The 24,871-nt window shown below is 38.1% G+C and overlaps 1 protein-coding gene across 4 annotated transcripts in view; it reads left to right on the forward strand.

Annotated features, from left to right (window-relative positions):
- Positions 1-24,871, forward strand: part of TP63 (tumor protein p63) — a 226,532-nt gene that overhangs the window by 63,805 nt on the left and 137,856 nt on the right. For all 4 annotated transcript variants that reach the window (XM_047099487.1, XM_047099488.1, XM_047099489.1 and 1 more), the window contains exons 2-3: positions 20,036-20,164; positions 20,938-21,070. In XM_047099487.1, the coding sequence (XP_046955443.1) occupies positions 20,036-20,164; positions 20,938-21,070 (262 nt within the window). The remainder of the gene's footprint in view (positions 1-20,035; positions 20,165-20,937; positions 21,071-24,871) is intronic.

The raw sequence follows: 24,871 nt of genomic DNA on the forward strand, positions 1-24,871 counted from the left end.
TGTGGAAAAGGAACAATTTCTAAGTGTTTTCAAGTTCTGGGCTCATCCCTTCCTTGTCATGACATTTTGAAAGGTGCTCATGTTCCCAGTGTTCTGTCCTAACTCTGGTGCTCTGCTTGTCCTGAGAGCCAACTGAGACATATGCAAAGAGACTAACTCTCAGCTTTGGTTCCAGGAGTCATCCCTTCACATAGTACTGGCTCACTGCAGGAATATCAACATTCAAAGAACAAGTACAGAAAAACAAGCAACAGGAAAGAAATCTTGCTTTGCCAGAGTTTTGTTAAGGTGTCTGTTTATAAGTCAGGTGTTTGGAAATCTTGAGAAGTTTCCTTTATGTAAACTTTGGGGCTGTTCGAGTAACTACTTTTCCTACCTTCAAGATTGCTTTCAAGATTCTCTCTCTCGTTGGTGTACATCATAGTCTTTGATAGATTTCCCTTGGTTAGAGATAATCTTTCCAAAGTCCTCTAAGAAGTAAGAGGCCTCTAGATTCTTAGGAGGAAGTATGAATAAAAGAGGTAAATACATGTCAAAGATTTCACTCAGCATGCATCTCAGAACTATGTCAGTTTTACACATGCACAGATACCAGCATCATCTTTTTTTAAAAAATTGCGTCCTGAAATCCAAAACCAAATTAAAAAAAAAATGAAACAAAGAAAAAGATTGGTTGGTATGTGTTCACCAAACGGTTTTATTTTCCACGGTTGACTATATTTTCCAGCTTCCCTTAAAGTAAGATGTGGCCACATGACTTGGTTCTGACCAATGCAATATGGCAGAACTGGTGCTTGCTACTTCCCCACTTCCTAAGATTACTATAAGATCCTTCCCATGCTCTCTCCCTTCTTCTCTTCTCCCTTGTCTCCCCTTCCCTCCTCTCTTCACTTATAGGCTGGATAGAGAGGACCCAGGGGAAGTTTTTGAGGCTCTGAAGGATAGCCTGGCCTGGATGGAAGGATTCTGGATCTCAGAGTTTCTGCTTATAGAAAAGTTGGACAGGAGAGCTGCATGAAGTAAATATTCTCCTAAGACTTAGTGTGAACGAGAAATACAGTTTGTGGCAATTGTTTTGGGAGTATGTCATTTATTGTCCACTGTAGTTAGCTTTTACTCAAATGGTTGGTGTTCTTTGTTTGTTTGTTTGTTTGTTTATTTATTGGAGAGAGAGTGCATGTGAGCAAGACTGGGGAGAGGCAGAGAGAGAGAGAGAGGAGATGGAATCCCAAGCAGGCTCCACACTTTCAGGTCAGAGCGCAAAGCAGGGCTGGATCTCAGCAACCCTGAGATCATGACCTGAGCTGAAACCAAGTCAGATGCTCAGCTGACTGAGCCACCCAGGTGCCCCCTAGTTATCTTTTACTCTAAAACAAAGATCATGTAGGATATTTTCTGGCCAGCAAAAAGATGAAGTTCTTAGGGAGAATACATTTGGTCTCCTATGAATGTGCTACTTTTGCTTCAGGAAATGTGCCTTGTTCAGCAGAAAGACCTAGTAGGTGTATACCTGTCAGCAAAGGATTATTGCAATTACATACAGTCACTGATGGGAAATGATTCTAAACCTTAATAAGGTCACAAGTGCCAAGTCTGAGACCACCCCTGTGGTGGTTTTGGGTCCAGTCATCATGGTATATAAATCTGGTGCTAAAAATCAGAGCAGCTAGCCAGGTAAAGAATTTGGGTACTGTACATAAACCACAAGGATTCTTAGTGTGGAATTCTAAAGATTTATCACTGTATAAATTTCTGTGCAGTGGCTTGGTTTGCTTTTCTTTTGTTAAAAAAATCAAGAGACCATAAAATTGTCTGAGAAATAACTTTAAGTCTCCACAGAACTGAACCATGCACTTCACTGTAACCACCATGAGTCATCATTCTCAGGGGATGGGAATTTCACTTTAGTCCACAGCTTATAACAGTGATAACTGTTACCTACCTGTTATTGAGTCCCTGCCAGGATCTGGACCAGATACTTTACTCTTACTGCAACATAACACAGTAGGTATTTGTATCCCTATTCTCCAAATGAGGGAAATGGGGTTTAGAAAGCTTATATATAACTCACTCAAAGCCAAACATCTATAGTGTGGCAAGATCAGGATTCCAAAATTCATGTTTCCAATCAGTTCCCAATGCTCCCATTAGGCACCTTTAGAACCTTTGTCTTTAATTATATTAGATACTTCCCTTTAATGTATTATGCTCCCTTTCATGAAATATATTTTTATTTTCACTTTTCTTGAGAGAAGTCAAACCCCAAGGGATAGCAGATTTGTTCAAGACGATTTTGTTGTAATGAATTTACATTGTAAGATTTTCTTACATTTGCAATTTAAATACATTGTAGAAACAATATGGTAATTTACACATACTTAGGTTATCCTTCACTCACCTTTGAACTCCAAAATATGGAACCATTCGTTATTCCATGATCACTTTTGTTAAAGAGATGGAATTTGCCACTCTTCCCCCCCCCCAACTCAGTACCAACAGTGGATTTGTTTCATTAGAAAAAGAACTTTACAGCTTTCACCTCACTCAACCCACTGGAGAAGCCAGAAATCTACAGCACTCACTGCAACAGGACTGAAGGACTTTCCGGTAGCCTGAACTTTATAGCCAAACCTTTGAAAATAACCCAAAATAAAAAGCTATCTTATTCACATTTATTTCCCATTATGGCACTAATCTATTCTAAAATTTCTCTTCAGTGCATCTACCAATCATAGACCTTGTTTAACAGAGACTTATCAGAATCTCCAAGAACCTTTAGATCTAGTTCATAACCATTTGTTGCAATAACTTGGTAAAACATTTAACTAAAAAATATGGACACACACACACACACACACACACACACACACACATATATGCACACTGTGTTCTGCCCGTAAGTCACTCCCATGTTTCAGCATCTTTGAAACTAAGAAGTTGTTCTACTGCCATTTAATAACTTTCTGGACGCACAAACACACACCTTCATCTGGGCCAATCACAGATCATCTCATAATTAATAATATACTAAATATCATCTTTCGCTTGAATCAGATCATTACTCACTTGGGAGTATCACGCTATACTTGTGACAAACTTAATAACTTTGAAAAATAAACAAATAAAGTTGTTTTTGATAACTAAGATGTAGGAAACATACCTACAGGCAGCACTGACCGCTCCTAGGAGAAGGTGGATGAACTGGCAAGTGAAAATTTATATTGTTTTAAACAGCTATGGTTGTAGATTTTTTTTTACACAAATGTTCTAAATTTGCATTTTTTATGTGCAATGTTGTAATAACATGACCTCACTAACCTGCAGGTCACAGAGAATATCTGAAATCGGGGTCGTAAATATCCTGTTTAAATTAGGTCAGTTTCATTAATCAAAAATAATCATTCTTGTCCAATCCCTAAATTATTTATTGCTTCTGTAAAATCTGGAAATTAGGCCTGAGGAGATCTGTTCTGCACTGGATAAGCGCCATCCTTTAGAGCAGTTTTCTTCTTTTCCTTTTAGCCTGAAATTGAATCCACCCTCCAAAAGTCAATCTTTACACTGAGCTTACAAAGAGAAGACAGAATTGGTAGTTATGGGGAACATATATGCAAAGGATAGACTTAAGAAATTCATTTATGTGGGAAAAGGAGAAAGCTTGCTCTTTGATGTGCTGTTCTCCTCAGGCTCCGGGAAGCTAAAATTAAAAATTGTTAAAAAACAAAAACAACAAATTGTTAAAGACAGATAATATCATTAAGGGCATGCTTTGATGGACAGGGGCTACATATTGGAAAAACAGGAAGTGCTCGTCTACAGCAAAAGAAACTTCAAGGATGCGTCATAAGCATCAACTAGGGGTGGAGCTTACTATCATGGATTACCAACTGTGCAGAGGGAAATTCCAGCGACAGCATTGCAGTGGCCAGAACACCATGCTGCTCCTGTTAGCGAAACCTTCCTCTCATGCTTGCTCCTACATCATCCAGTCTGTGGCATCACTTACCAAAGCTCAGCTCCTTCTGAGCTGTAAATTTCTGAATTCGTTCCTGCAGCAGCCATCACATCCCGTTTGTCTCCTTGATGTTGTGCCCTTACTTCACACTTCCGTAGGTGCTCTCTTAGCATCTAATTTGTTGGAAATCTTCTTATCCCCCCCAACTGTTTTTATAAACATTCCAACAACAGACATGCTTACCCATTGCCTCCTTGATAATTTGAAGTATTCATGATTATGCAGTTAAACTTTTATTTTTTTTTTAAGTTTTCTTTTAAAACGTCTAGTAGTAAGTGTTTCTCATAAATAAGTCTTGCAAAAGGTCAAATAGCAGCTCTTTCTAGCTTGATAGGCCATGTAGTCCTTGCTGCAACTACTCAACTCTGACACTGTGATGTGAGCGGTGCACAGACTCTTCAAAGCAAATAAGCATGGCGGCACTCCAAAATGCTTTACGGAAACAGACGGCAGTTGTTTATGTGGGTAGTTGTTTGTAGACCTCTGGTTTTTTAAAATATTTTAAATTTTATTTATTTATTTTGAGAGAGAGAGTGATTCTGTGTGTGAGAGTGGGGGAGGGGCAGAGAGGGAGAGGGAGAATCCCAAGCAGTTCAGGGCAGAGCCCCACTCGGAGCTGGATCCCAGGACCCGTGAAATCATTACCTGAGCCGAAATCAAGAGTCAGATGCTTAGCCGAATGAGCCACACAGGTGCCCCTATAGACCTCTGTTTTTTTACCTAAGAGTCTTCCATTTTTCTGGAGCCAGATTTCCCTGGAGAGTCTTTTTCTATGGGATTATGCCTCTCCTTTTCTCTATGAACTGTTCTGGAATCTCCTTGTGTGAAAGGTAGAAAGTGTCTTAAATATCATCATGCTTCTTATGCCGTTAAGCCTATGGCCAGTGGGGGTTGTCTAGGTAGTACAGTGTTCAAAAAGCACAGATCAGGGGCACCTGGGTGGCTCAGTCACTAAAGGTGAGGCTTCGGCTCAGGTCATGATCTGGCAGTTGTATGGGTTCGAGCCCTGCATTAGGTTCTGTGCTGACAGCTCAGAGCCTGGAGCCTCCTTCAGATCCTGTGTCTCCCTCTCTCTCTGCTCATGCTCCCTGTCTCTCTTTCAAAAATAAATAAACATTAATTTTTTAAAAAAAGCACAGATGAAATACAGCTTAAAAGAATTTTCATTTTTTTCATTTGTTTACTTTCATTCTTTTAAATTTCCTTTATTATTTATTTATTTATTTTTGGTCTTTGGAAGGATGTTAAAGAAGAGCCAGTTTGTAGCCTTGAGTAACACTTTCCTTTCTTATTTACTTTTCTCTCCAGTCTTCATGTTACTCCATTAATCTCTCTTTTGCCAATTACTGCCCAAGCTCCCCTCCCCAGCAAGCTCAATGTATGTTTCATTTTTACCCTTTATTCTGACTCAGAGCCCTTTATTCAGTACATTCACTAAAATACCCTTGCTAATTTTTTTTTCTTCATTCTTTTTCTCCTTCCTCCAATCCCAGATTCAAAAGTCAAAGAACTAGGGCAAAGAGGAGGATCTTGGCCACTGCAGAGCAGATCAAAACCCAAGAACATTCCTCAGTTTAAGTTTTCATCTTGTCAAATGGTAATTTTATTATTTTTTATTATCATTATTAGTGTAGGTATATTCCAATTACTTGTGGGGGGGACACACCCACATACTTGTACATACTACCTAGAAAGAGTCTCAGTGTAGGTGGCCTTAGAGGCCATCGTCTCCGACACCTTTAGATGGTGCATCTCCCAAGAAAAAGGGGACTAGAAGCTGGCAGAAAGGGAAAGGGAGAGACTCTGGCTACCATTTCTCTGCTGCACATTCATCAGCCAGCACCTCCTTACAGACTCGGCCATCTCCCACTAAGACAGAGCGAGCAAACAGAAGCCTTCCAAGGCCACACTGCAGTTACCTTCTAATCACTGGACAGCTAGAGGATTCACCATCCCTGCCTTCCTGCAGGAGGTGGGACGCTGAGAAATGTGAAAGGTGATTGCTCTCACATGGGGTTGCTCTCAGAGGACTCTGACAGGAAGGACCTTTGTGAAGACCCAGGGGCCTGAACTGAAGCTTGGGCAGCTGTAGTTCTTGGTATAGTAAGGAAGTTTAAAAGAGCCTTTGAAGCCCGGTATTGGTTTGCAGTGGGCAATCTTCACCAGGGATCAGGAAGAGGTTTGCCTAGATGTGCCGTCTGGCGTCAGCTGAATGTGAAAAGAAAGAACTGGGGTTGATTGTGTAACAGTTGAGGAACAATAGGTTTGGGGCCTTCAAATAGAAGAATACTAAAATAGGAAGGAAGCTTAGTGATTAGTAATCCAATTAGCTTCTTTTACACATAGGAGGAAATGAAGCTTTGACTGAAAAAAGGGAATCCCCCAAAGTTACCCAGCGAGTTAGTCCAGACAGAGAAGAATATGGATCTTACTGTCAAGTCAAGTGCTTTTTCCTCTGCATTGTTCTTCATGATTAGAAATAGGGGCGTCTGGATGGCTCCGTCGGTTGAGCATCTGACTTGGGCTCAGATCAGGATCTCGCGGTTCGTGGGTTCGAGCTCTGCGTCAGGCTCTGTGCTGACAACTCAGAGCCTGGAGCCCGCTTCAAATTCTTTGTCTCCCTCTTGCTTTCTGCCCCTCCCCCACTCATGCACGCACGCGCTCTCTCTCTCAAAAATGAATAAACATTAAAAAACATAAAAAAGAAAAGAAATAATAACTTGGTGCAGGATGCAGTGAGAAGCCTCCGGATATTCCACTAAGGTGGGTGAAAGAAAGGTGTAGTGTTCCATCTTGCTTTTAAAGGTTCAGCTAGAACTTTGTTTCACAAAGGGGCTTCTTCAAACCACCTGGAAGGTGGCTCCTTGTCTGCCTCACATGCCCAGACTTCCCTCCCTGGGCGTGAGGAGGAGCCAGCTGCCCAGGTGATTCCAGTTTGCTTATCCCCCCACTAGAGAATCATCAGCCCTGGACACCAGTGTTGCTCCACCATGCCGCACATTAGAATCTCTTGTGGAACTTCTGAATTTTTGAATAATACTTCTTCCCAGATCCTATTCTTCAACATTCTGATTTCATTGCTTTGGGGTAGCACCCAGGCATCTCTATTTTCAGCCCTCCCCCCAAGTGTCGTAACGTGTAGCCAGATTTAAGAAAAAGGAGGCTAAAAGCCCACGAGTTGAAGCCTGGAATGGGGTGATAGCACAGAATTACAGGTGTGAGGACGACTCTAGAGAGATGGGACTGAGCACCAATTAGGTCTGAAGAGTGCTGTTGCTCAAAAGGAGAATAGGAAAGCAGGAACAAGAAGCCGGTGGGCCTCTTTGGGAGGGTAATGAGGTTGAAACAGGCTCAGGCATAAGCACTTTGGAAGCCTGATTAAACAAAGACAGCAGTGCGGGCTCAGAAGGAAGTCTGTAGAGATAGATCTACCTACCGGCTCTAGACTGAAGTGCATTTGGATTCCTCACCAAGAAGAAAGGACAAGTGACTCAGAGGAAAGTTTTCTGAATTGGCAGGTAAAGAAAAAATAACAGCGGGGCAGTTCTAGAAGAGAGAACGTGTCTTACCGTCAGCAATTCTAGAGCCTTGGTCTGTCAGATAACAAGGTCAAAAGTCTCCTGTAAAATAAGTGATAGGATCTTTGGACCAGAGGGCCTGAGAGATCACTAGGGACAGCCCCCTCACTTCCTAGAGAAGGAACTTGAATCCCAGAGAGGAGCAGAGGCTTGACCAGGATCACCTGCAAGCCAGGGTTCTGACCTCTGTCTCTGGGAGAGTCAGCACAGTGTGATAGATAGTTAGGCTCCAGACTCTGGAGCCAGCCGGCTGACTTTGTCGCCCTCATGGACTGAGTGTGTACTTTGAGGAAGTTACTTATACTCTGTGTGGCTCAGTTTCCTCATCTATAAAATGAGGATTCAAATAGTCAAACTACCATGGATTGTTGATGGATTGAATGAGTTATTATCCATCAAGCATTTAGAACAATGCCTGGCATGTAGGATGTATTATACAATATTAACTGTAATCATTACACCATACTGTTTGATTCAGGTGATAAAAAAGACATTTTAGTGAGCAAGAATGTGATAATGGCTTGCCTATGTGAGGATGGATATTTGGAGAAAATGCAGATTTATCAAGGTGCTACATTTTCGATAAAAGCTTCAAAGGGATTAGAATGTAGGTGATTTCTCAAGCCTTATGCTTTCACATGCAGTTTCTTTAAAGTGCAGATTCTTGGGCCTTATTCCAGATCATCTGAAACAGAATCTTTGGGAGGTAGGGACAGGGACTCTGTATTTTCCAAATGTGGGTCAGGTGGTTCTCTTGAACTTTAAGTGTGACACCGACTGCCCCTTGCTGAGGAAGTGGAGTAACCTTCTGAGGTAAGATTTCAAGGCCTTCCCTCTTGCGTGAGATAAGTGCTGTTTCTTTTTTCACTGTTAGAGATATGGAAATTCGGCCTTAGAGACGCAGAATAATCTGCCCATAGCCATTCACTTTGTAATTAACAGACTAGAGACTCTCAAACCAAATCCTTCAGACCCCAGATGTCCCATCCTCCCAGTTACCATGTACTCTGGAGGAAGTAAATTACCACTTGGCTTCAGTTTTCTTCTCTGTAAAATGGGATAGTATTGGCATGTACATCACAGGATGTTGTGGAAATAAATGCATGTCAGGCATATCGCAGAATACCTTGCCTACAGCAGCAATCAAATGTTAACTGTTGTTTCTGTAGGGATTGGCATAGTCATGTGTACTCTATTTTCCAAATATTTCCTTCTAGAAGCCTTTGCTTGACACCCACTTGGTGCCTGCTACTGTGTTAGACTACTGGAATAAATGAGGTTCTTATGCCCAAGAGCTACATCTCCATTAGAAACTGTAAATAAGAAACTGTACTCTAAGACAAGATGTGATCCTGATCAGAAAGGAACAAAGAGAGCCATACTGTCTTAGTAAAAACAAAATTTCTCTACCAGGAGCCCTTGGGAATATGTCATTCTGGGCTGCTGGATTTTCTAGATAAACAAGCATATACTCTTTAAATAGTATTTTAAAAGAATATTGGAAGGTTGATATTTCCAAGCATAAGGCATACTTCACTGTCTTTTTAAACCGAGAATAGTATGTACCATGCAAACTCTTAATGATTCAGGATCACCATTGGGAAACTTTTTATTGGGTTGTCATCACATTGAAGTTCTCAGGAACTTCTGAGGTGTATGTACCTCTTTATTCTTGTGCTTGTATTTTTTTTTCCTAAAATTTTCTCTTTCATTGTTGCAAAACATCCACTTCCTCACAGGAGTCATTGTGATCTATCAAGAAAAAAAAAAAAAAAAAAAAAGACTTGGGAATCAATTTGACCTGTATTTGTACACTGACTCTACTAGTCTGTGTGAACAAAGGCCATTCATTCATTCACTCATTCAACAAATATTTATGAATGCCGTATTATGAATTCTGTTATTTATATATGAACATATATGCAAAGATATATGCAAAGATATATTCATGTAAGTTTTTATCTTCAAGAGGCTGTAGTGTGGACATTTCTTAATTATTGAGAACTATAGTTTCCTCACATCTTTAAAGTGGAACTGAGGCAATAGCTAACATGGGAGTGTTGGGAACATGGGGTAGGGGTAGTTGGAAAAAGAAACAGATAGGATTCCAGTCCATGAAATCTCTTAATGTTCTCGTTCTTTATTCACAAGCATTATGCAGTATTTCCAGGCACTGTTCTAGACCCTGGAGATGCAGCAGTGAACAAACAGTCTGCTCTCATTGAGTTTACATTCTTGTGGGTGAAACTGACAATATATAAGTAAATAGATAATACAGTTTCAGGTAAGTGTCTGAAAATAATACAGAAGTGCAGATAGGATGAACCAAAGATGGCAAAGCCTCTCTGTCTTTCTCCTGCTTCTTTTCACAATGATGTCTATAAATGTGTTGCTCAATAAATAAATCCTTATGATTTATTATTTAAATATCAAACATTACTGCCAGGTAATATCCTTTAACATGTATCATATCCCATTCAGAAAAAAAAAAAACCCTAAAATTTAAGGTTTGTTAAACTGCATTTCCTCCCTTTAGCCAATTTGTATGTTTAACAACTTAGAATAAAATTTAACAAACAAATTATTGAAATAGCCTGGTATAAACAATTCTTGTATCAAACGTTAAGGAATTAGGTAAACGTGGTAATATGAACTTTATACACGAGACAGACCCTGTAAAAACCCTTTTGCAAAATGGGTAAAGCATGATCAAAGGGAAGTAGAATGAAGGGAACAGAGAAAATGAAGGTGTTTGTGAGGGTCAGGAATAACAAGATAATTGATTTTTAATGTTTAAAAACTTCTGTTTTTTATACCACCAAAATCTTATCTCCTGTTATAATAAAATAAAATGCACCTTAAAATTTTGAAGTTAAGCTATTTCAGTACCAAGACTTGGAACAAATGGAGTCAGGGCAGGTGAAAATATATGGTGGCCTTACGTTGAAGGAAATACATAAGATAATTTAGCAAATCGGTAAGGGTGGGTGCTCCAAAGAATTTGTTCTTGAAGCTTCCTGCCATAGCGCTTTTTTCTTTAATTTTTACTACTAATTCTTCAGCCCATCACATATACAGCTGATAAACACATTAAATTATTTTGCTATAATTTGTAGATCATATTTAGAATAAATTGTACACATTAGACAAATTTATATTTAAAAATAACACAGAAAATCTCTTATCACTTAATACAAATGTCACTCCTTGTTGCTTTCTTTGGTGGGTTGTCCATCTAATCACTCCTAAGAATGAGGTTCAGGACCTGGATGTGCCATTGACTTTTAGAATGTATGACCTTAACCAGTCTTTTAATCAGCTATTTAACTGATTATCCATGCTATGAATTTCCATGCTATAGTAATACCCATGCTATGAATTTGATCCATATAAACTTGCTATATTTCACCATTTTTGACCTCTAAAATAATGATTTCATATGGTTCAGATGATACATAGGTCATAATATGACTATCAAATGAGAGGTATGTGGAAATAACTTCATACTAGAGTATGTATAACAAATGTGAACCATTATTTATGTAGCAATAAAATATTGACCACTATGTTTCTGAGATATGCTCTAGTAATTGTGTCACCATCCTATATTTAAAATACTAATATATTAATGGAGACAATTAGGCAAGTACATAAATAATTACAATATTTATGCCTCAGTATGCACTGAGGCAAGAAAAAATAAGCTTAGACCGGATCTGATAATTTACCATCTTCTAGTGTTTAAATACAATAAATGATGAGATAATAGTCTGTAAGTATCCAGGGTGAGGATGCTTGCAATCATAAGAAAACTGCATCCTAAGAAAACTCCCCTGTAGATTTGTATTTTTCCATAGTCCTTCCAGAACTCGATGCTCATATATCTCAGTCATGGATGCTACACGAACTTCCTATCAGGTCTTCACATTAGTACAAAACTCTAACATATCCAAAGCCTGATGTAATGGTGATTACATTTATTCAAATATCTTCTAAAAATTTTAAATTTTATTTACTTATTTTGAGAGAGAGAGAGAGAGAGAGAGAGAGAGAGAGTGAGTGAGTGTTAGAGCAGGGGAGGGGCAGAGAGAGAAGGAGAGAGGAAATCCCAAAAAAGCCTGATATGGGGCTTGAACTCAGGAACTGTGAGATTATGCCCTGAGCCAAAACCAAGAGTCGGATGCTTAACCGACTGAACCACACAGGCAGCCCCAGATGTCTTCTAAATTATAATTTGGGAGCAGTTTATAGATATGTTCCTTGTGTGTAAGTTTGCAAGTGTCTATATTTGCATGCTATAATGTCAAAAATGATATTAGAAGTAAGATGGATTCAAGTCTCCCTTATCATTATCTTCACCAGATGCCAAATTCTAGATTTAAATGGATCAGACTATTAACTGATCAATTTATTATAGGACAGTGATGTTGGATGATGTTTTTGTTTTTTTGTTTTTTGGTTTTTTTTGTTTTTTTTTTTTATGTTCATGGATTTAGAGACAGCTCAGTTTACAAGAAGTTTACATTTTTTATGATTTTATTTATTTATTTTGAGAGAGTGAGAGAAAGAGAGAGAGAGAGAGAGAGAGAGAGAGAGAGCAAGCAAGCTAGCTGTGGAGGGGCAGAGAGAGAGGGGGAGAAAGAAGACCAAGCAGGTTCTGCTGTCAGTGCAGAACCCAATGCGGGGCTTGAACTCATGAACTGTGAGATCATGACCTGAGCGGAAACCAAGAGTCAGATGTTTAATTCACTGAGCCTCCCAGGTGCCCCATAGGAAGTTATAATTGCACACTTTCTTCAGAGCATTGCAGAGGGAGCCAGGACGGCTGGGGTTTAGCACGAGATCCCTGTAGGTTTCCTGTGGGACTGTGAATAAAATCCCCATGAGTTCTTATTTGTAGAAAGTATAGAGGATGAGAAATAAAGCCTTTTTCAGTTTTGTTTTTTGTTTTTGTTCTATACCTCTTTGCTAGAAAGAACCAGGAAAGTAGGAATATGTGTTTTGACTCCCAGCCTCTCATTTGTTAGAGGACCTGGGTATACAATATGGAAATACCATTTCAACGTGAGTAAATTACGGTAGAATTAACTAAGGACAGGAATGCTTAAAACATGCCAAATTGAGAAAGTAAACTCAAACAATAAACAAAAAAATATGGTGGATGTCTTGGTCCCTTCAGAATGCTATCACAAAATACTACAGCTTGGGTAGCTTATAAACAACAGAGATTTATTTCTTACAATTTTCAATTTTGAAGGCTCTGAAGTCCAAGATCAAGGTGCTGGCAGATTTAGTGTCTCGTGAGGTTCCACTTCCTAGTTCATAGATGGCAGTCTTCTCTCTCTGTAATCTCACAAGGAGGAATGGGGAAGAGTGCTCTCTGGGACCTCTATTATAAGGGCATGAATCCTATTCATGAGGACTCTACCATAATGACCTGATCATCTCCTCAAAGCCCCACCTACAAATACTATGACTCTGGAGATTAAGTTTCAACTTATGAATTTGGGAGGCAACACAAATATTTAGTGTATTGCAGTACCTTTTTTAGGTGTGCTGAGCTTTGTACTAGATGTTAGTAAATGTGAAGAATGTGACCTGGGGGAAGATGGTGGCGTATAAGAGGTTATAATTTGAAAAGACACTTGCTGAAAAGAAATAACATGTAGGGTACAGCCAGCTGAATAATTTGGAAAAGAGGGTCTGTCCAAAGGAATAAAAAGGATGAGGGATGAGGTCTAATTAGATTTTGCCCAGGGTACGAAGATGAGCGATTATGAAATCTGAGTCAGGAAAGGAGTAGCCTGATAGAAATACTGTTTGGGGAAGATTGATGATCACACGGAAGTTAGAAGAGATTGCTGACCAGTGACATGATAGCAGCAGGAAGGTTCACTGGGATGGGGGTGTGAGAGATCGGGGTTACAGCCAGACAAATCATTACCTGAAGGCAGCAATTGGTTAGGATAGAGACTGGGGCACAAAATATCGACTTTAGAGGACTTGGTACTTGAAAGAAGAAAAGATCACTGCCTCAGAGTTAACAACTGGTGAGTTGACCCTAGATATATGTAGACTTTGATGGGAGAATTGGGAGTTCGGGGTGCACAGTAAAGGGTTATGGCAGAAGCAATCAGGTCTTCAGACAGGTGGTAGTGGGAAGAGAAAAGGCGTCTGAAGATGAAAAGGAACTCCACTAATTATGGTAGAATGGAGGATAAATGGATATTGACAGATACAAAAGAGATTTTCTTAAGAATACAGTTTATCAGTTCAACCATAAAATTAAAATATATATATATATATATATATACACACTATATATATATATATATATATATATATATATATATATATATGCTCTAAATGCATTTTATCCATGTGAGTTTTCTTTACTGGAAGTGAAGTTGATATATGGGTTTGACTCTGGGATTAATATAAAGATAAGGAACAGACTGGTCATTTTTCAACATGAAGTTGAAAAGCAAAGATTTCCATTTAATGAAGAAAAGATGTTAATGTACCTTATTTAGATTATATGAGTGAGTTTCTGGACTTTGACATATATCTAAAGCATATGAATAAATTTACTCCTCCAGGGCTCTTGGGCACTGTTGTGTGCAATGATTAGGCAATTTATTAAAGAGCATCAAGGTGTTCTTCAGCATCCTTTAAACTAAGTATGACAATTAATAATCAGAGTGGTTATAATAGCAGAGTAAGCTGAAAATGCAGGATTGCTTCTGAACTAAAAATAAAAATGGCATTATGTGATTTGGAAAACTCCTGAGGCCAACTGGAAGACTTGTTTGGGGGAAGGTCCAGAGAGGTTAAGCAATAATTTGATGGATTGGTAGGTTGGATGGATGGATATACAGAAGAAGTCATGTTCAGAGTTTTAAATCACTTTTATCTGAGAATTGGGAACAATCCCATAGGTTTTGACTGCTCAAGTCCCCTTGGAAAACAATAGTGACCTCAGCTGTTTTTTCTTACATGACATTTTAGAGTCAGCTCTTACCAATATTGAGAATCTTCAGAAAGGCCAAATGTTCTGTCAATATCATTCATTGGTCAGTATGCGTTTTCTCACATCATTTCCTGCTCACTTGGAAGAAAAGGGGTAATGATTGTGATGAGACAGAGTTGGTAGGATTTTTGTTATTTTACAGAAAAAAAAACTCTAACTATAAAACTTTTATTATGAATGAAAATTAGAACCATATATATATATTATATATATAAAGCATGAGCATTATTATATATGTATATTATATATGCATATATGTATATTATATATAATATATATATATATAATTTAATAAAGCATGAACTTTGAAGTCATACAATCTTAAATTTAAAGCCTAGCATTATTAACTAATTAATAAATTAGTAAATAAAGCCCAGATCTATCATTTACTAGCTGAGTGAACTTGAACAACTTCCTTAACCTCTCTGAGCCTAAAAGTGTCATGTGGAAAACTGGAAAAGCAGGCCCAGTGATGTGAAATCCTGTCATAATCAATGGCAATCCTTTTCTGCCAATCACCAGGCAAATAGAGCACAAACCAAAATGAATGTTCCATGCTGGCTTTTCTGCCCTTCAGAAGATCCCAGTCCAGAGGGAAATTAAGAGCACATAAGGTTATGACAGAGGGTAAAAATTAGGCAAACATTGAAGGTGTTCTATTTCTGACACTAAACTATGAAAAACTTTCAAAAAAACAACATACATGTCTCATTCATCAATAAATCCCCACATAACTTTTCACATAATACTCAATATATGTATTATTGAGTCTTTTGCACATAAATAGTTCACTAAAGTACATTATTAGATAAGTGTAGCAATAAATTCACACAGGGTTTTTTAAAAATCTGAGTAATTTCCCTACATTATTTTTTTAAAAAGGCTTTCAAGAACATAGATAATAGTAAAATAATTAGGAAGTGATCAGGTTTGAGTATTTATTATCTTTGCTTTTAACATTATTTAAAGTTTAATACTTTGTAATAAATTATAATAATGACTGTGTTTAAAAACTGGCTTGAAAAAATTCCAGAATATTGAACAGTCTGCTTTCATTAGCCAGTGCTCTAGCACAACAGTGGATCTAGGCTAAGTTTTTAAGGTATCAGCCTCAGTTTCCTTGTGAAAATAGATAGCAAGTCTAGACAGTGTTTAAGGGCACAAGTGACTTTGACATTCTATGTGGCCCCCAAAGGTTTAGATTCATGTGTGACCCCATCTTTCCAAGTGTTGACACAGTTCCTGAGGGGGCACTCCAGGTCTGCTTTTCTGGTGTTTCCCATGCCACATTCTGTCTCTATACCAGAAGGAGTGACACCCTGTCAAGGGAGCCTTGAATCAGGAAGTCAAGGAACAGCCAATCAGCTTCTTTTCTGATCTGCATCACTACCAAATGCTGTTTTGTTTTGTTAAGTGAATTAGAGGATGTTGGTATACAATCAAGTATATTCCTACTCTCATAGTTTTAAGTATGGATGCTCTAAAGGGGAGTAAAGAGGCTTTAAATATCCAGAAAATGCTAAGTATGGGAACTGTTCCAAGAGGCCAAGGGTTGGGCAATTCATGATGAAAATTTGTGTCTGATGATTCAATTAATTTTTCCTGGACTGTGGGTAAAGACTTATGTTGAGTGCAATATAGCTGGGGTGAACTGGTTCTTTTTAGATTTCACTTTTCCACCTATTATATAAGAAAAAGTAGGCTAGATGGTCTCAGAGATCTATTAATTCTAAAATCCATCTATAATATTAAGGTTGTTTGGAACTCTGAAATATTAGATTTGGAGATTTTCAGGAGTGCTGAAAGAAACTTAATGTAAGAGATTTGAGTGATGACTCCTGGGACAGAAAATAAAAAAGCAAGAGAAAATGCAAACTGTTGGTGGATACCTCTTGGGGTTTTCAGCTCACTTCTACAGAGTAGGGTTCCTTTTTTTTTTTTTTTTTTTTTTGCTGAGTTAATACTAAGAGCACAGGGTATTTAATCCACAAAAAAACAAGCTGAAAAGAAAAAAAAAAGTGACTTGAGGCTTCCTGTCTGTGGGTGTGACTGGTTTGACAAACCCCCTTGAACACAGTGATTGTTCCATGAGTAAATTGACACTGAGATTCATCCAAAGGCAAAGCTTCTGAAGATAGGTAGGGTTTACCTCACTCTTCCTGCCCTATGGCACTAGCTGATCTCCTTCCTTCCTGTCAATAATATTTTACATCTTTATTCAGAGACCTGGAATCAATTCTGGATTTGCACAGGAGAGACAGTGAAGATCCTCTAACTTAGACCACCGATTTTCTAAAACACTGTAACAGAACCTGTTCTTCAGATGAAATCTTGCTTGGAACACTACTATACATAAGACAGGCAAAAGCCAAACTTCTTGGTGTTAAGAAGGAGAAGCGTCTGGACTCCTATCAATATGGCCATTTCTTTACATCTGGTGAACACACGGAGGCACCGGAAACCCTAGAGTTTCATGCAACCAATTTGAAAACTGCTGATGTATTCCAAACCTCACTCTCAACTTTTATAGTGAAGTCACTGTAAAGCTTGAGGTCTTGGGGGAGGGATGAAAGGAGAGGGGCTATTGCCCTATTCAATGTCAATAAAGGTGATCTAGGAGAGAAAAGAGAGGCGATGGCGAGCATTTTATGGTGAAAGAACACAGAAAGAGAAAGAACAGTTTGAACTGGAGAGAAATGAGGGGATAATTCAGGTTTAATAACTTTTGTGTGACACTTTTACAGCTTTCACAGGCCTTTCAAATATGCTATTTAATTAGTTCAATTCAGCAACTCTTTCCTGGATACACATTTTGTAATACCTGACCTAATCCAACCCAGGCACCAGGCACTGTATACAAAATAGGTAGCACATTATTTCAACCACCTGGTAAAGGAAGCATAGTTGAAGATACAAAGAGGCTAAGTAAATTGACCATGTCCTTAAAGTGTGACAATGGTAGAGCTAAAATTTGAACCCAAGTCTGTCTCACTTCAAAACCCATGTTCCTTCCAATCCAACCTCAAGGAAATATAAAATTGTAAGGGATGCAAAGAGATATGGACGTTGCCTTCAAGTTACTTAAAATTCTCTACACTCCATTGTTGTCCAAGGAAAGTAGGGTGAATTATCATTGATGAGATGCAACTGAAGGCCAAGAAAGTTTGGAGAAGGAAGATTATAGTTCAAGTGAAGGACTGGGAAATGCCTTGTGGGGAGGAGATCATTGAGGACCGGGTAGGTGTCTGTGAGGCAGCAGAGCAGAGGCGACTGTCCCTGTGTCACAGTCAAGGAAGCTGAAGCTCAGAGACTTGCCCGCGGTTTTGCAGCTGGTTAGTGGGGACAGCAGAAATATAGGGAAGGTCTTTAGGTGTCAGAGAGTGACTAGAGGGAAAATATGAATGTAACATAAGCAAGGTCTGATTTAGCCTTTTGCCAGTAGTTCAGTTTGTGGCCATCTTCTCCATCCCCATTTCTGCTAACATCCTCTTGTCTTACCTGGACTGGTGCAACCACTTTGCCCATAAACTGATGTGCCTGAAATCTTTCCTTCACGCAGCTTCCAGATTTCTCAGTACAAAACATATTCTGACTGGCAACCTCATGCTTAAAACCCTTTAATGCTGTAGAGGTGGATATGGATGTGCAGAAAGAAATCCATCCGTAACTCATGCATGGATGCATGTGTGCACACGAGTATAGGTAAAACTGAGAATTTCTGAATAAGATCAGTGAGTTGTAGCAGTGTCAATATCCTGGTTGGAATATGTTTGAACAGTTTTGTAAGTTGTTGTATACCATTGGGAGAACAGCATGAAAGGTGCATGGACTCTCTCTGTATGTAAATCTGTATTTATCTCAAAATTAAAAGTTAATTTTAAAATGTGTTGCAAAACCTGAAAGTATTGAAATATTTAAGCTTTCTTTAAACATAGCGTATGATTTTCTTCTCCTCTCTCCAGTTCTGTTTTCCAGTGTTCTTTGCCCTAAATCTTATACTCTACTAACATAGAGTTTCTTGCAATTTTCTCACATACACCAAATGATTTTCCATTTTAGGATTTTGTCTATGCTGTCGCCATAGACTGCTCACTCATATTATTAATCCCTACCTGGCATAGTGAATTTCTTCTCCTTCTTTAAGGCTCTTTCTTTGATCCCTTAGGTAAGCTGATATATTTTATCTTTGTACTTTCACAGCGTTATACATACTCTATTTATTAGAGGTTTGGTTTCCTGTCTTCCTTCCTATACATTGATCTTCTAGAGATGACACTGTTTTACTTGCTTTTTATTTTCAGTGGCCTTCATTCTTGCTAGTAAATAATAGATGCTCATAATGTGTTTAACTTGAGTAAATGAACGTATTTCTCCTTACAGGTTGGAAATTATCAACAATAAATCCAATGCTATTATCTTCTGTTATGTAACAAGCTCAGAGTATTCATTTGCAAATTTAAGATGATTGACTATCTTAGTACACTGTTTATTAACACTTTATGATATTAAAAGTAATGATGAAGAGCTTAGTTAATTTCTTCCTGGGGTAAAATTAGTCTACTGATAGTCACAATGAATCACATACTAAGATGATCTGTGTAGATAATATGCCAACTGGAGACAGCATCACCTGAGAAAGCTGATATTTTCCTTCACATTATATAGGAATCAAGGTTATTTTTTTTTAAGTAAAGGCAAACGTGGGGACCCAGCAACAAAATGGAGCAAACAGAAATAATACTCATTTGCAACATATTCAGATGTTTAGTCTGAATACTTAATCCTTTAGTCTAACACAGAATTTTACATTCCAATTAACAACCACCCACATACACATCAAGGTAGGTTAACTGGTGATTAAAATTTTTTAAAAAGTAGAAAAAACTAGGTTCAGAGGTTTGAGTTTATTTTCCCTGGGCACAATGCTGAGATGGTAGTTATGAGAGAGGTGATTTTGCTGCAGGTGAAATTTAAATTTTCTGAACGCCTCTCTGTTTTCTGATTCTACTTTTTACCTGCTGGAGGCAGAATGGGCAGATAATCAGTTGAGTCATTTTAAAACAAGTTTAATAATAGGTCACCCTGGCTGTCAGAATTAATGAGGGAATGTTTATTTTCTTTTTGAAATCTTCAGAACATTGATGCTGGATAGTGGAAGTGTAGAGTTGTTAACAACATTATTAGTTACAGAATAACTTGATAGAAGATGTGATTGTCTAACTGTATGGCAAATTGGGATCCATGACATTGCCCAATGAAACACCACTCATGCAACTTGTAAAATTCGCTGTACCTGCCTGCGTGGTTCTGAAAATGCACTTGAGTTATTCTTGATTGAGTATGCTTTAGTTTAAATACTCAATATCCTAAATACAGAGACTATAATTCTAGTTTCATTTTTGTTCTTTTAAGGTTCGTAGAAACCCCAGCTCATTTCTCTTGGAAAGAAAGCTATTACCGATCCACTATGTCCCAGAGCACACAGACAAGTGAATTCCTCAGTCCAGAGGTCTTCCAGCATATCTGGGATTTTCTGGAACAGTAAGTATCAAGTAAACACAAAATATTGTACTTAAATTATTATAAATGGGCAAATGCAGATTATAAAAATATTGCTTACTATGACGTGCTCCTAAAATCAATAAAAATCAGTCAATATTGTTGGAAAAATGTATTTCCTCCAATAGTATTTCTGTGTCAAAATTCAGTGCAGATTTATTCAGTTTATAATACTGAATGAAGATCATTATTGCAAGGTGGTATAATTTTGGAGCGTAATTTTGGTCTCCTGACTACCTCCAAATAGGTTCCCCCAATGACTCCCTTGATATTCAAAATCTGTTCCTTTGGCTTAAAGACTCTTAGTTGCTGGTACAATACAAATACCCCCTGAACAGGTAAAACACTAAATTTTGTTGGTCATTTATGCCTTGCTAGGAAAATGATTATTGTCTTCTTTATTGAGTTTGGTTAAGTGAACAATTTAAGAGGAAATACCAGAGCACTTGGTACCCTAAGGGTTGGGGTATAAAATACTAAGTTCCTGATACATCCTTTCTCTCCCACATCCACCCACCAATTCTCTGACAAGGGTAAGGATCATGATTCCCATTTTATGAATAGGATTTAGATTTGAACTGCCTGAGATTACACATACGGCATGTGGTTGAGCCACGATTCAAACCTAGAGTTTCTGACTCCAACCAATGAGCGCTGCCATCTTTGAAACTGAGAGAGCTCACTGTTATCCCCTGGGTTCTTGTGTTTTAGTCCCATTCCCTGCCTAACACCCTTTTGTTTGTCCTTTATTGTAGGCCTATATGTTCAGTTCAGCCCATTGACTTGAACTTTGTGGATGAGCCAACAGAAAATGGTGCAAGAAACAAGATTGAGATTAGCATGGACTGTATCCGCATGCAGGACTCAGACCTCAGTGACCCCATGTGGGTGAGTGGCAGGAGATTCTCCTATAATCTGTGGGCCATGCTATCCACATCTCTGTTAAATCTCTATATTCCGTGGCATATGAGAAGGCAGGTGGCTCTGAATGGGCTAGGCCATTGGGCAGAAAGTCAGTGTGGTCAGTAGAGAAAATTAAGCATTTGTGGATTCTCTTCATCAACTCTGCCTACTGCGTGTGCTTCTTCCACTAGTGTGGGAAATGTGGGCTGGGAATAATCCCTTACATCCTTTATCTGAATCTTTCCTCATGTCTATCCCAGTTTGGGAAGGATGATACCAGTCCAAGGTTTTATAGGGGGAAGAGACAGAGTCTAGATCTAAATTCTATCCAAATTCTGTCTATACTAGGGCAGGATGGAACTCTTCTTCTTTAATGAGGGAGGAGAAAGTAAATTCAATGTGAAGACACAAGTTTAAGTACCTAGTAATAGAACAAGGGGAAAGAAGGTAAATAATACATAAAATAGGTGGTTTTTGTTTTTTGACTTTTGTTTTCTTGGCTTTACCACTGAGTCACTAGTGACCTTAGGCCTCAGTTTCCTCATACAAAGGAGTGTAATGGGTTAATAATAATAAAAGACACTTATCCTAAATGTTTGGATGAAATTTTCTCTATTTGTGCAGTACATCGTGCTAGTGGGCTTGTTTTGTTTTGTTATTTTTTAAATGATTATTCACCGTACAAATTCTGTTGCCTTTCCTGTAAACACACACACACACACACACACACACACCCAAACAAACAAACCCTTTTAGAAAAATAGGACAAAAAAAAAAGGTAGAGAAAAGGTGGATATTTCATAGAACACATGTGGGCATGATCTCGGAAATCACTTTAAAAATACCTTGCCTTGCCTTTCTGATAGAAGATGTTACTGGAATTTTCACTCTGTGTGTGTGTGTGTGTGTGTGTGTGTGTGTGTGTATTTATCTGGATTGTACTTCTTTCTTTCTTTGGATTGTACTTTTTTTTTTTTTTAATTGGATGAAGGTGTGTCGGGAAAGGGAAGAGGGAACAACCAAAAATATGAAGTTGTAACTTTGTGGTTACACTGATGTTTTGTCACTAAGTTGATGAAAAGAAAATGCAATTCTTCAGTGACCCCTTCCATTCTAATATCAATACGCTTTTCAGTTATCTGTGAGTGAGTGAAAGGAGACTGATGGATAAATCCAAGGCAGGTCACTCAAGGCCTTGGAATGTATTATAATTAAACATAAATGGGGGAAATTCTTATACAACAGTGGCTTCGAAATTAGGATATCCCCAATTCACTGAATAACATCACCTCTTGCTAGGTAGTGCGAGCCTAGGCAAACTTATCTTTGTATGTTCTCTTTGGAGATTTTCTGTTCTGATTCCTGGACTCATAAAAGTAAGCAAATTTATATAAAGCTTAAAATAGAGAATCAAGCCTTTTTATTTATAGTTTCGACTGTCATTTCACACACTTTTGCACACTGTAGCATGTGATTTTTTTAATGTGTCATGCAGTTTACTTCATTATATTATTAAAAATTTTGTCCTTAGGAACATCTTGGGTTTTTTATTGGGGGGTGGGAGGTTGATTTTTTTCCCCCTACACCCAATTCCTATCTACCCCTCAACAACCGTGTATTCTATCTTCTCTGGGAAAATTTCCATATCACCATTCTTCACCATATAGCAGAGACCATTCCTCTGAGGCAACTGAGGTATATTTTTAGTCCTATTACATATTATAAAATATTATCATTGTTTATTTCTCTGTCTCTCAAGGGGACAGGGGCCATATTTTGTCATGCTCAGTATTTGTTTCAGTATATGTCTCATAATAGGCCCTCAGGAAATTTTGAAGTCATAAGAAATGAGATTTGGAAGTTATCTATAAAGTCCAAAAGTTCTTTTTCAAGCAGTCCTGTCCAAAAGAAGTTTCTTTCAATGATGTAACTGTTCTATATTCTGTATTGTTCAATGCAATAGTCACCAGCCACATGTATCCTTTGGGCATTTGATATGTGGTTGGTACAACTGAGAAGCTTAATTTTAACTTTATTTAATTTAAATTTGAATGACCACCTGTGGCTCGTTGGTAATATATTGGGTAGTGCAGTTCTAGAATATCTCCAGCCAGGGGGTTATTCTCTTCTTGAGCGTTCACATCAGCAATGCTTCCAGTCCCATCTGCCTCTTGTATTCCTTCCCTTTTGACTATGGTCTGTCAGTGCCAAAAGCATTATGCTTTTTAGGTAATTTATTTTTTACTTGCACTGTTTTTTTTGATTCTGCTGGAAAGTACCCAGATTTGCTATTCAAGCAAAACTTCAGTCATTTAAAGTCCATTGTGATGCTTTTACAAATCAGCTAAGGAAACTTTAGAGAAATCCTAGTACAGTACCTGAGTAAGAGACATGGAAGCTATACAGGATGTTAGAAAATGGAAAGAATCGGGGTACTTGGGTGACTCAGTCGGTTGGGTGTCCAACTTCAGCTCAGGTCATGATCTCATAGTCCGTGAGTTTGAGCCCCGCACTGGGCTCTGTACTGACAGCTCAGAGCCTGGAGCCTGCTTCAGATTCTGTGTCTCCCTCTCTCTCTTCCCCTCCCCCACTCACGCTCTGTCTCTGTCTCTCTCAAAAATAAACATTAAAAAAAATTTTTTTTAAAGAAAATGGGAAGAATGAAGGGGAGAAAGCCAAGAAATTACACAGATGCCATTGCTCTCCTGATAAGTATCTACCTAAGAATACACTGCTTCATGGGTTGAGGGATATTGTTATTTAAGAAGTACTGATATTTAAAAGAATTATCCATTTGTGTTCAACATTATTTCCCGAGCATCAGTTATTCATATATATATATATATATATATATATATATATATATATATATATGTATATACACACACACACACACACACACACACACACACACACTTTATATTGATTCTTTGAAATTGACTTTTAATATCGCTCCTGGGAGGACTGACCTGATTGAAACTGAGAGCATTCAACTTAACATTGATCCATATGGTCCTGTTATAATTCTAAATCACAAATTTTTGAAATGACCTCATCCTTCAAACAAGTAGCTGCTGCAACTGGTGTGAGGTTCTTTCCTTCTATTACTTCATAGCATATTTTTGCTTGACTTATGTATAGGTTAATAGCTAAATAGTTCCAAAACGCTACATATAAGTTACTTTCGTTTTCCATGTAATAGTTTTTTTTTTTAATTTTGGATCTCAGCCTAGATGTTCTCACTGTGCAAGAAATATGAATCTGTGGACATGAAACAACATGTCCGATTATTAAGTACGGAAATCATGAAATCGAGAACGGCATCCATCTTTAATGACTTTTGATACAACCTTCACCTTGATAATTAGTCAAGAAACAGAATCTTAATGTGTTGCTCTGATTATTAGCAAAGAAATCTGAATTGCAGAGAGTATATGTGCCTTCTTCATTAGAATGATTTTAATGTCACTGAAGACTGAACTACATTGAATTAGCAAATGAAGATGAATGGGATTTCTCATTTTTTTAGAATAATTTAGCCTATGTTTCCAAGATCCTGTTGGCTTCTGATTCTAATGTCCAGTATATATTACTTCACATCTCAGCCTTGCCTTATTTACAAACTGTCACAGTATGCCTGTCATGTCTTCAATGGGTAGATAATAGCATCAATATTTAAATGTTCTCTTGGAATGATTCATGGAAACTACATAACTTTTATTTGTGCATTTGTTGACTCTTTGTGCTTTAGAAGAAGCCGTATATAATTGAACTGGGTTTTTCCCT

The sequence above is a fragment of the Lynx rufus genome, unplaced genomic scaffold, assembly GCF_022079265.1.
Source record: "Lynx rufus isolate CCGP_SWC_20201006 ecotype Redwood Valley unplaced genomic scaffold, mLynRuf1.p SCAF_5, whole genome shotgun sequence".
Classification (NCBI taxonomy): domain Eukaryota; kingdom Metazoa; phylum Chordata; class Mammalia; order Carnivora; family Felidae; genus Lynx; species Lynx rufus.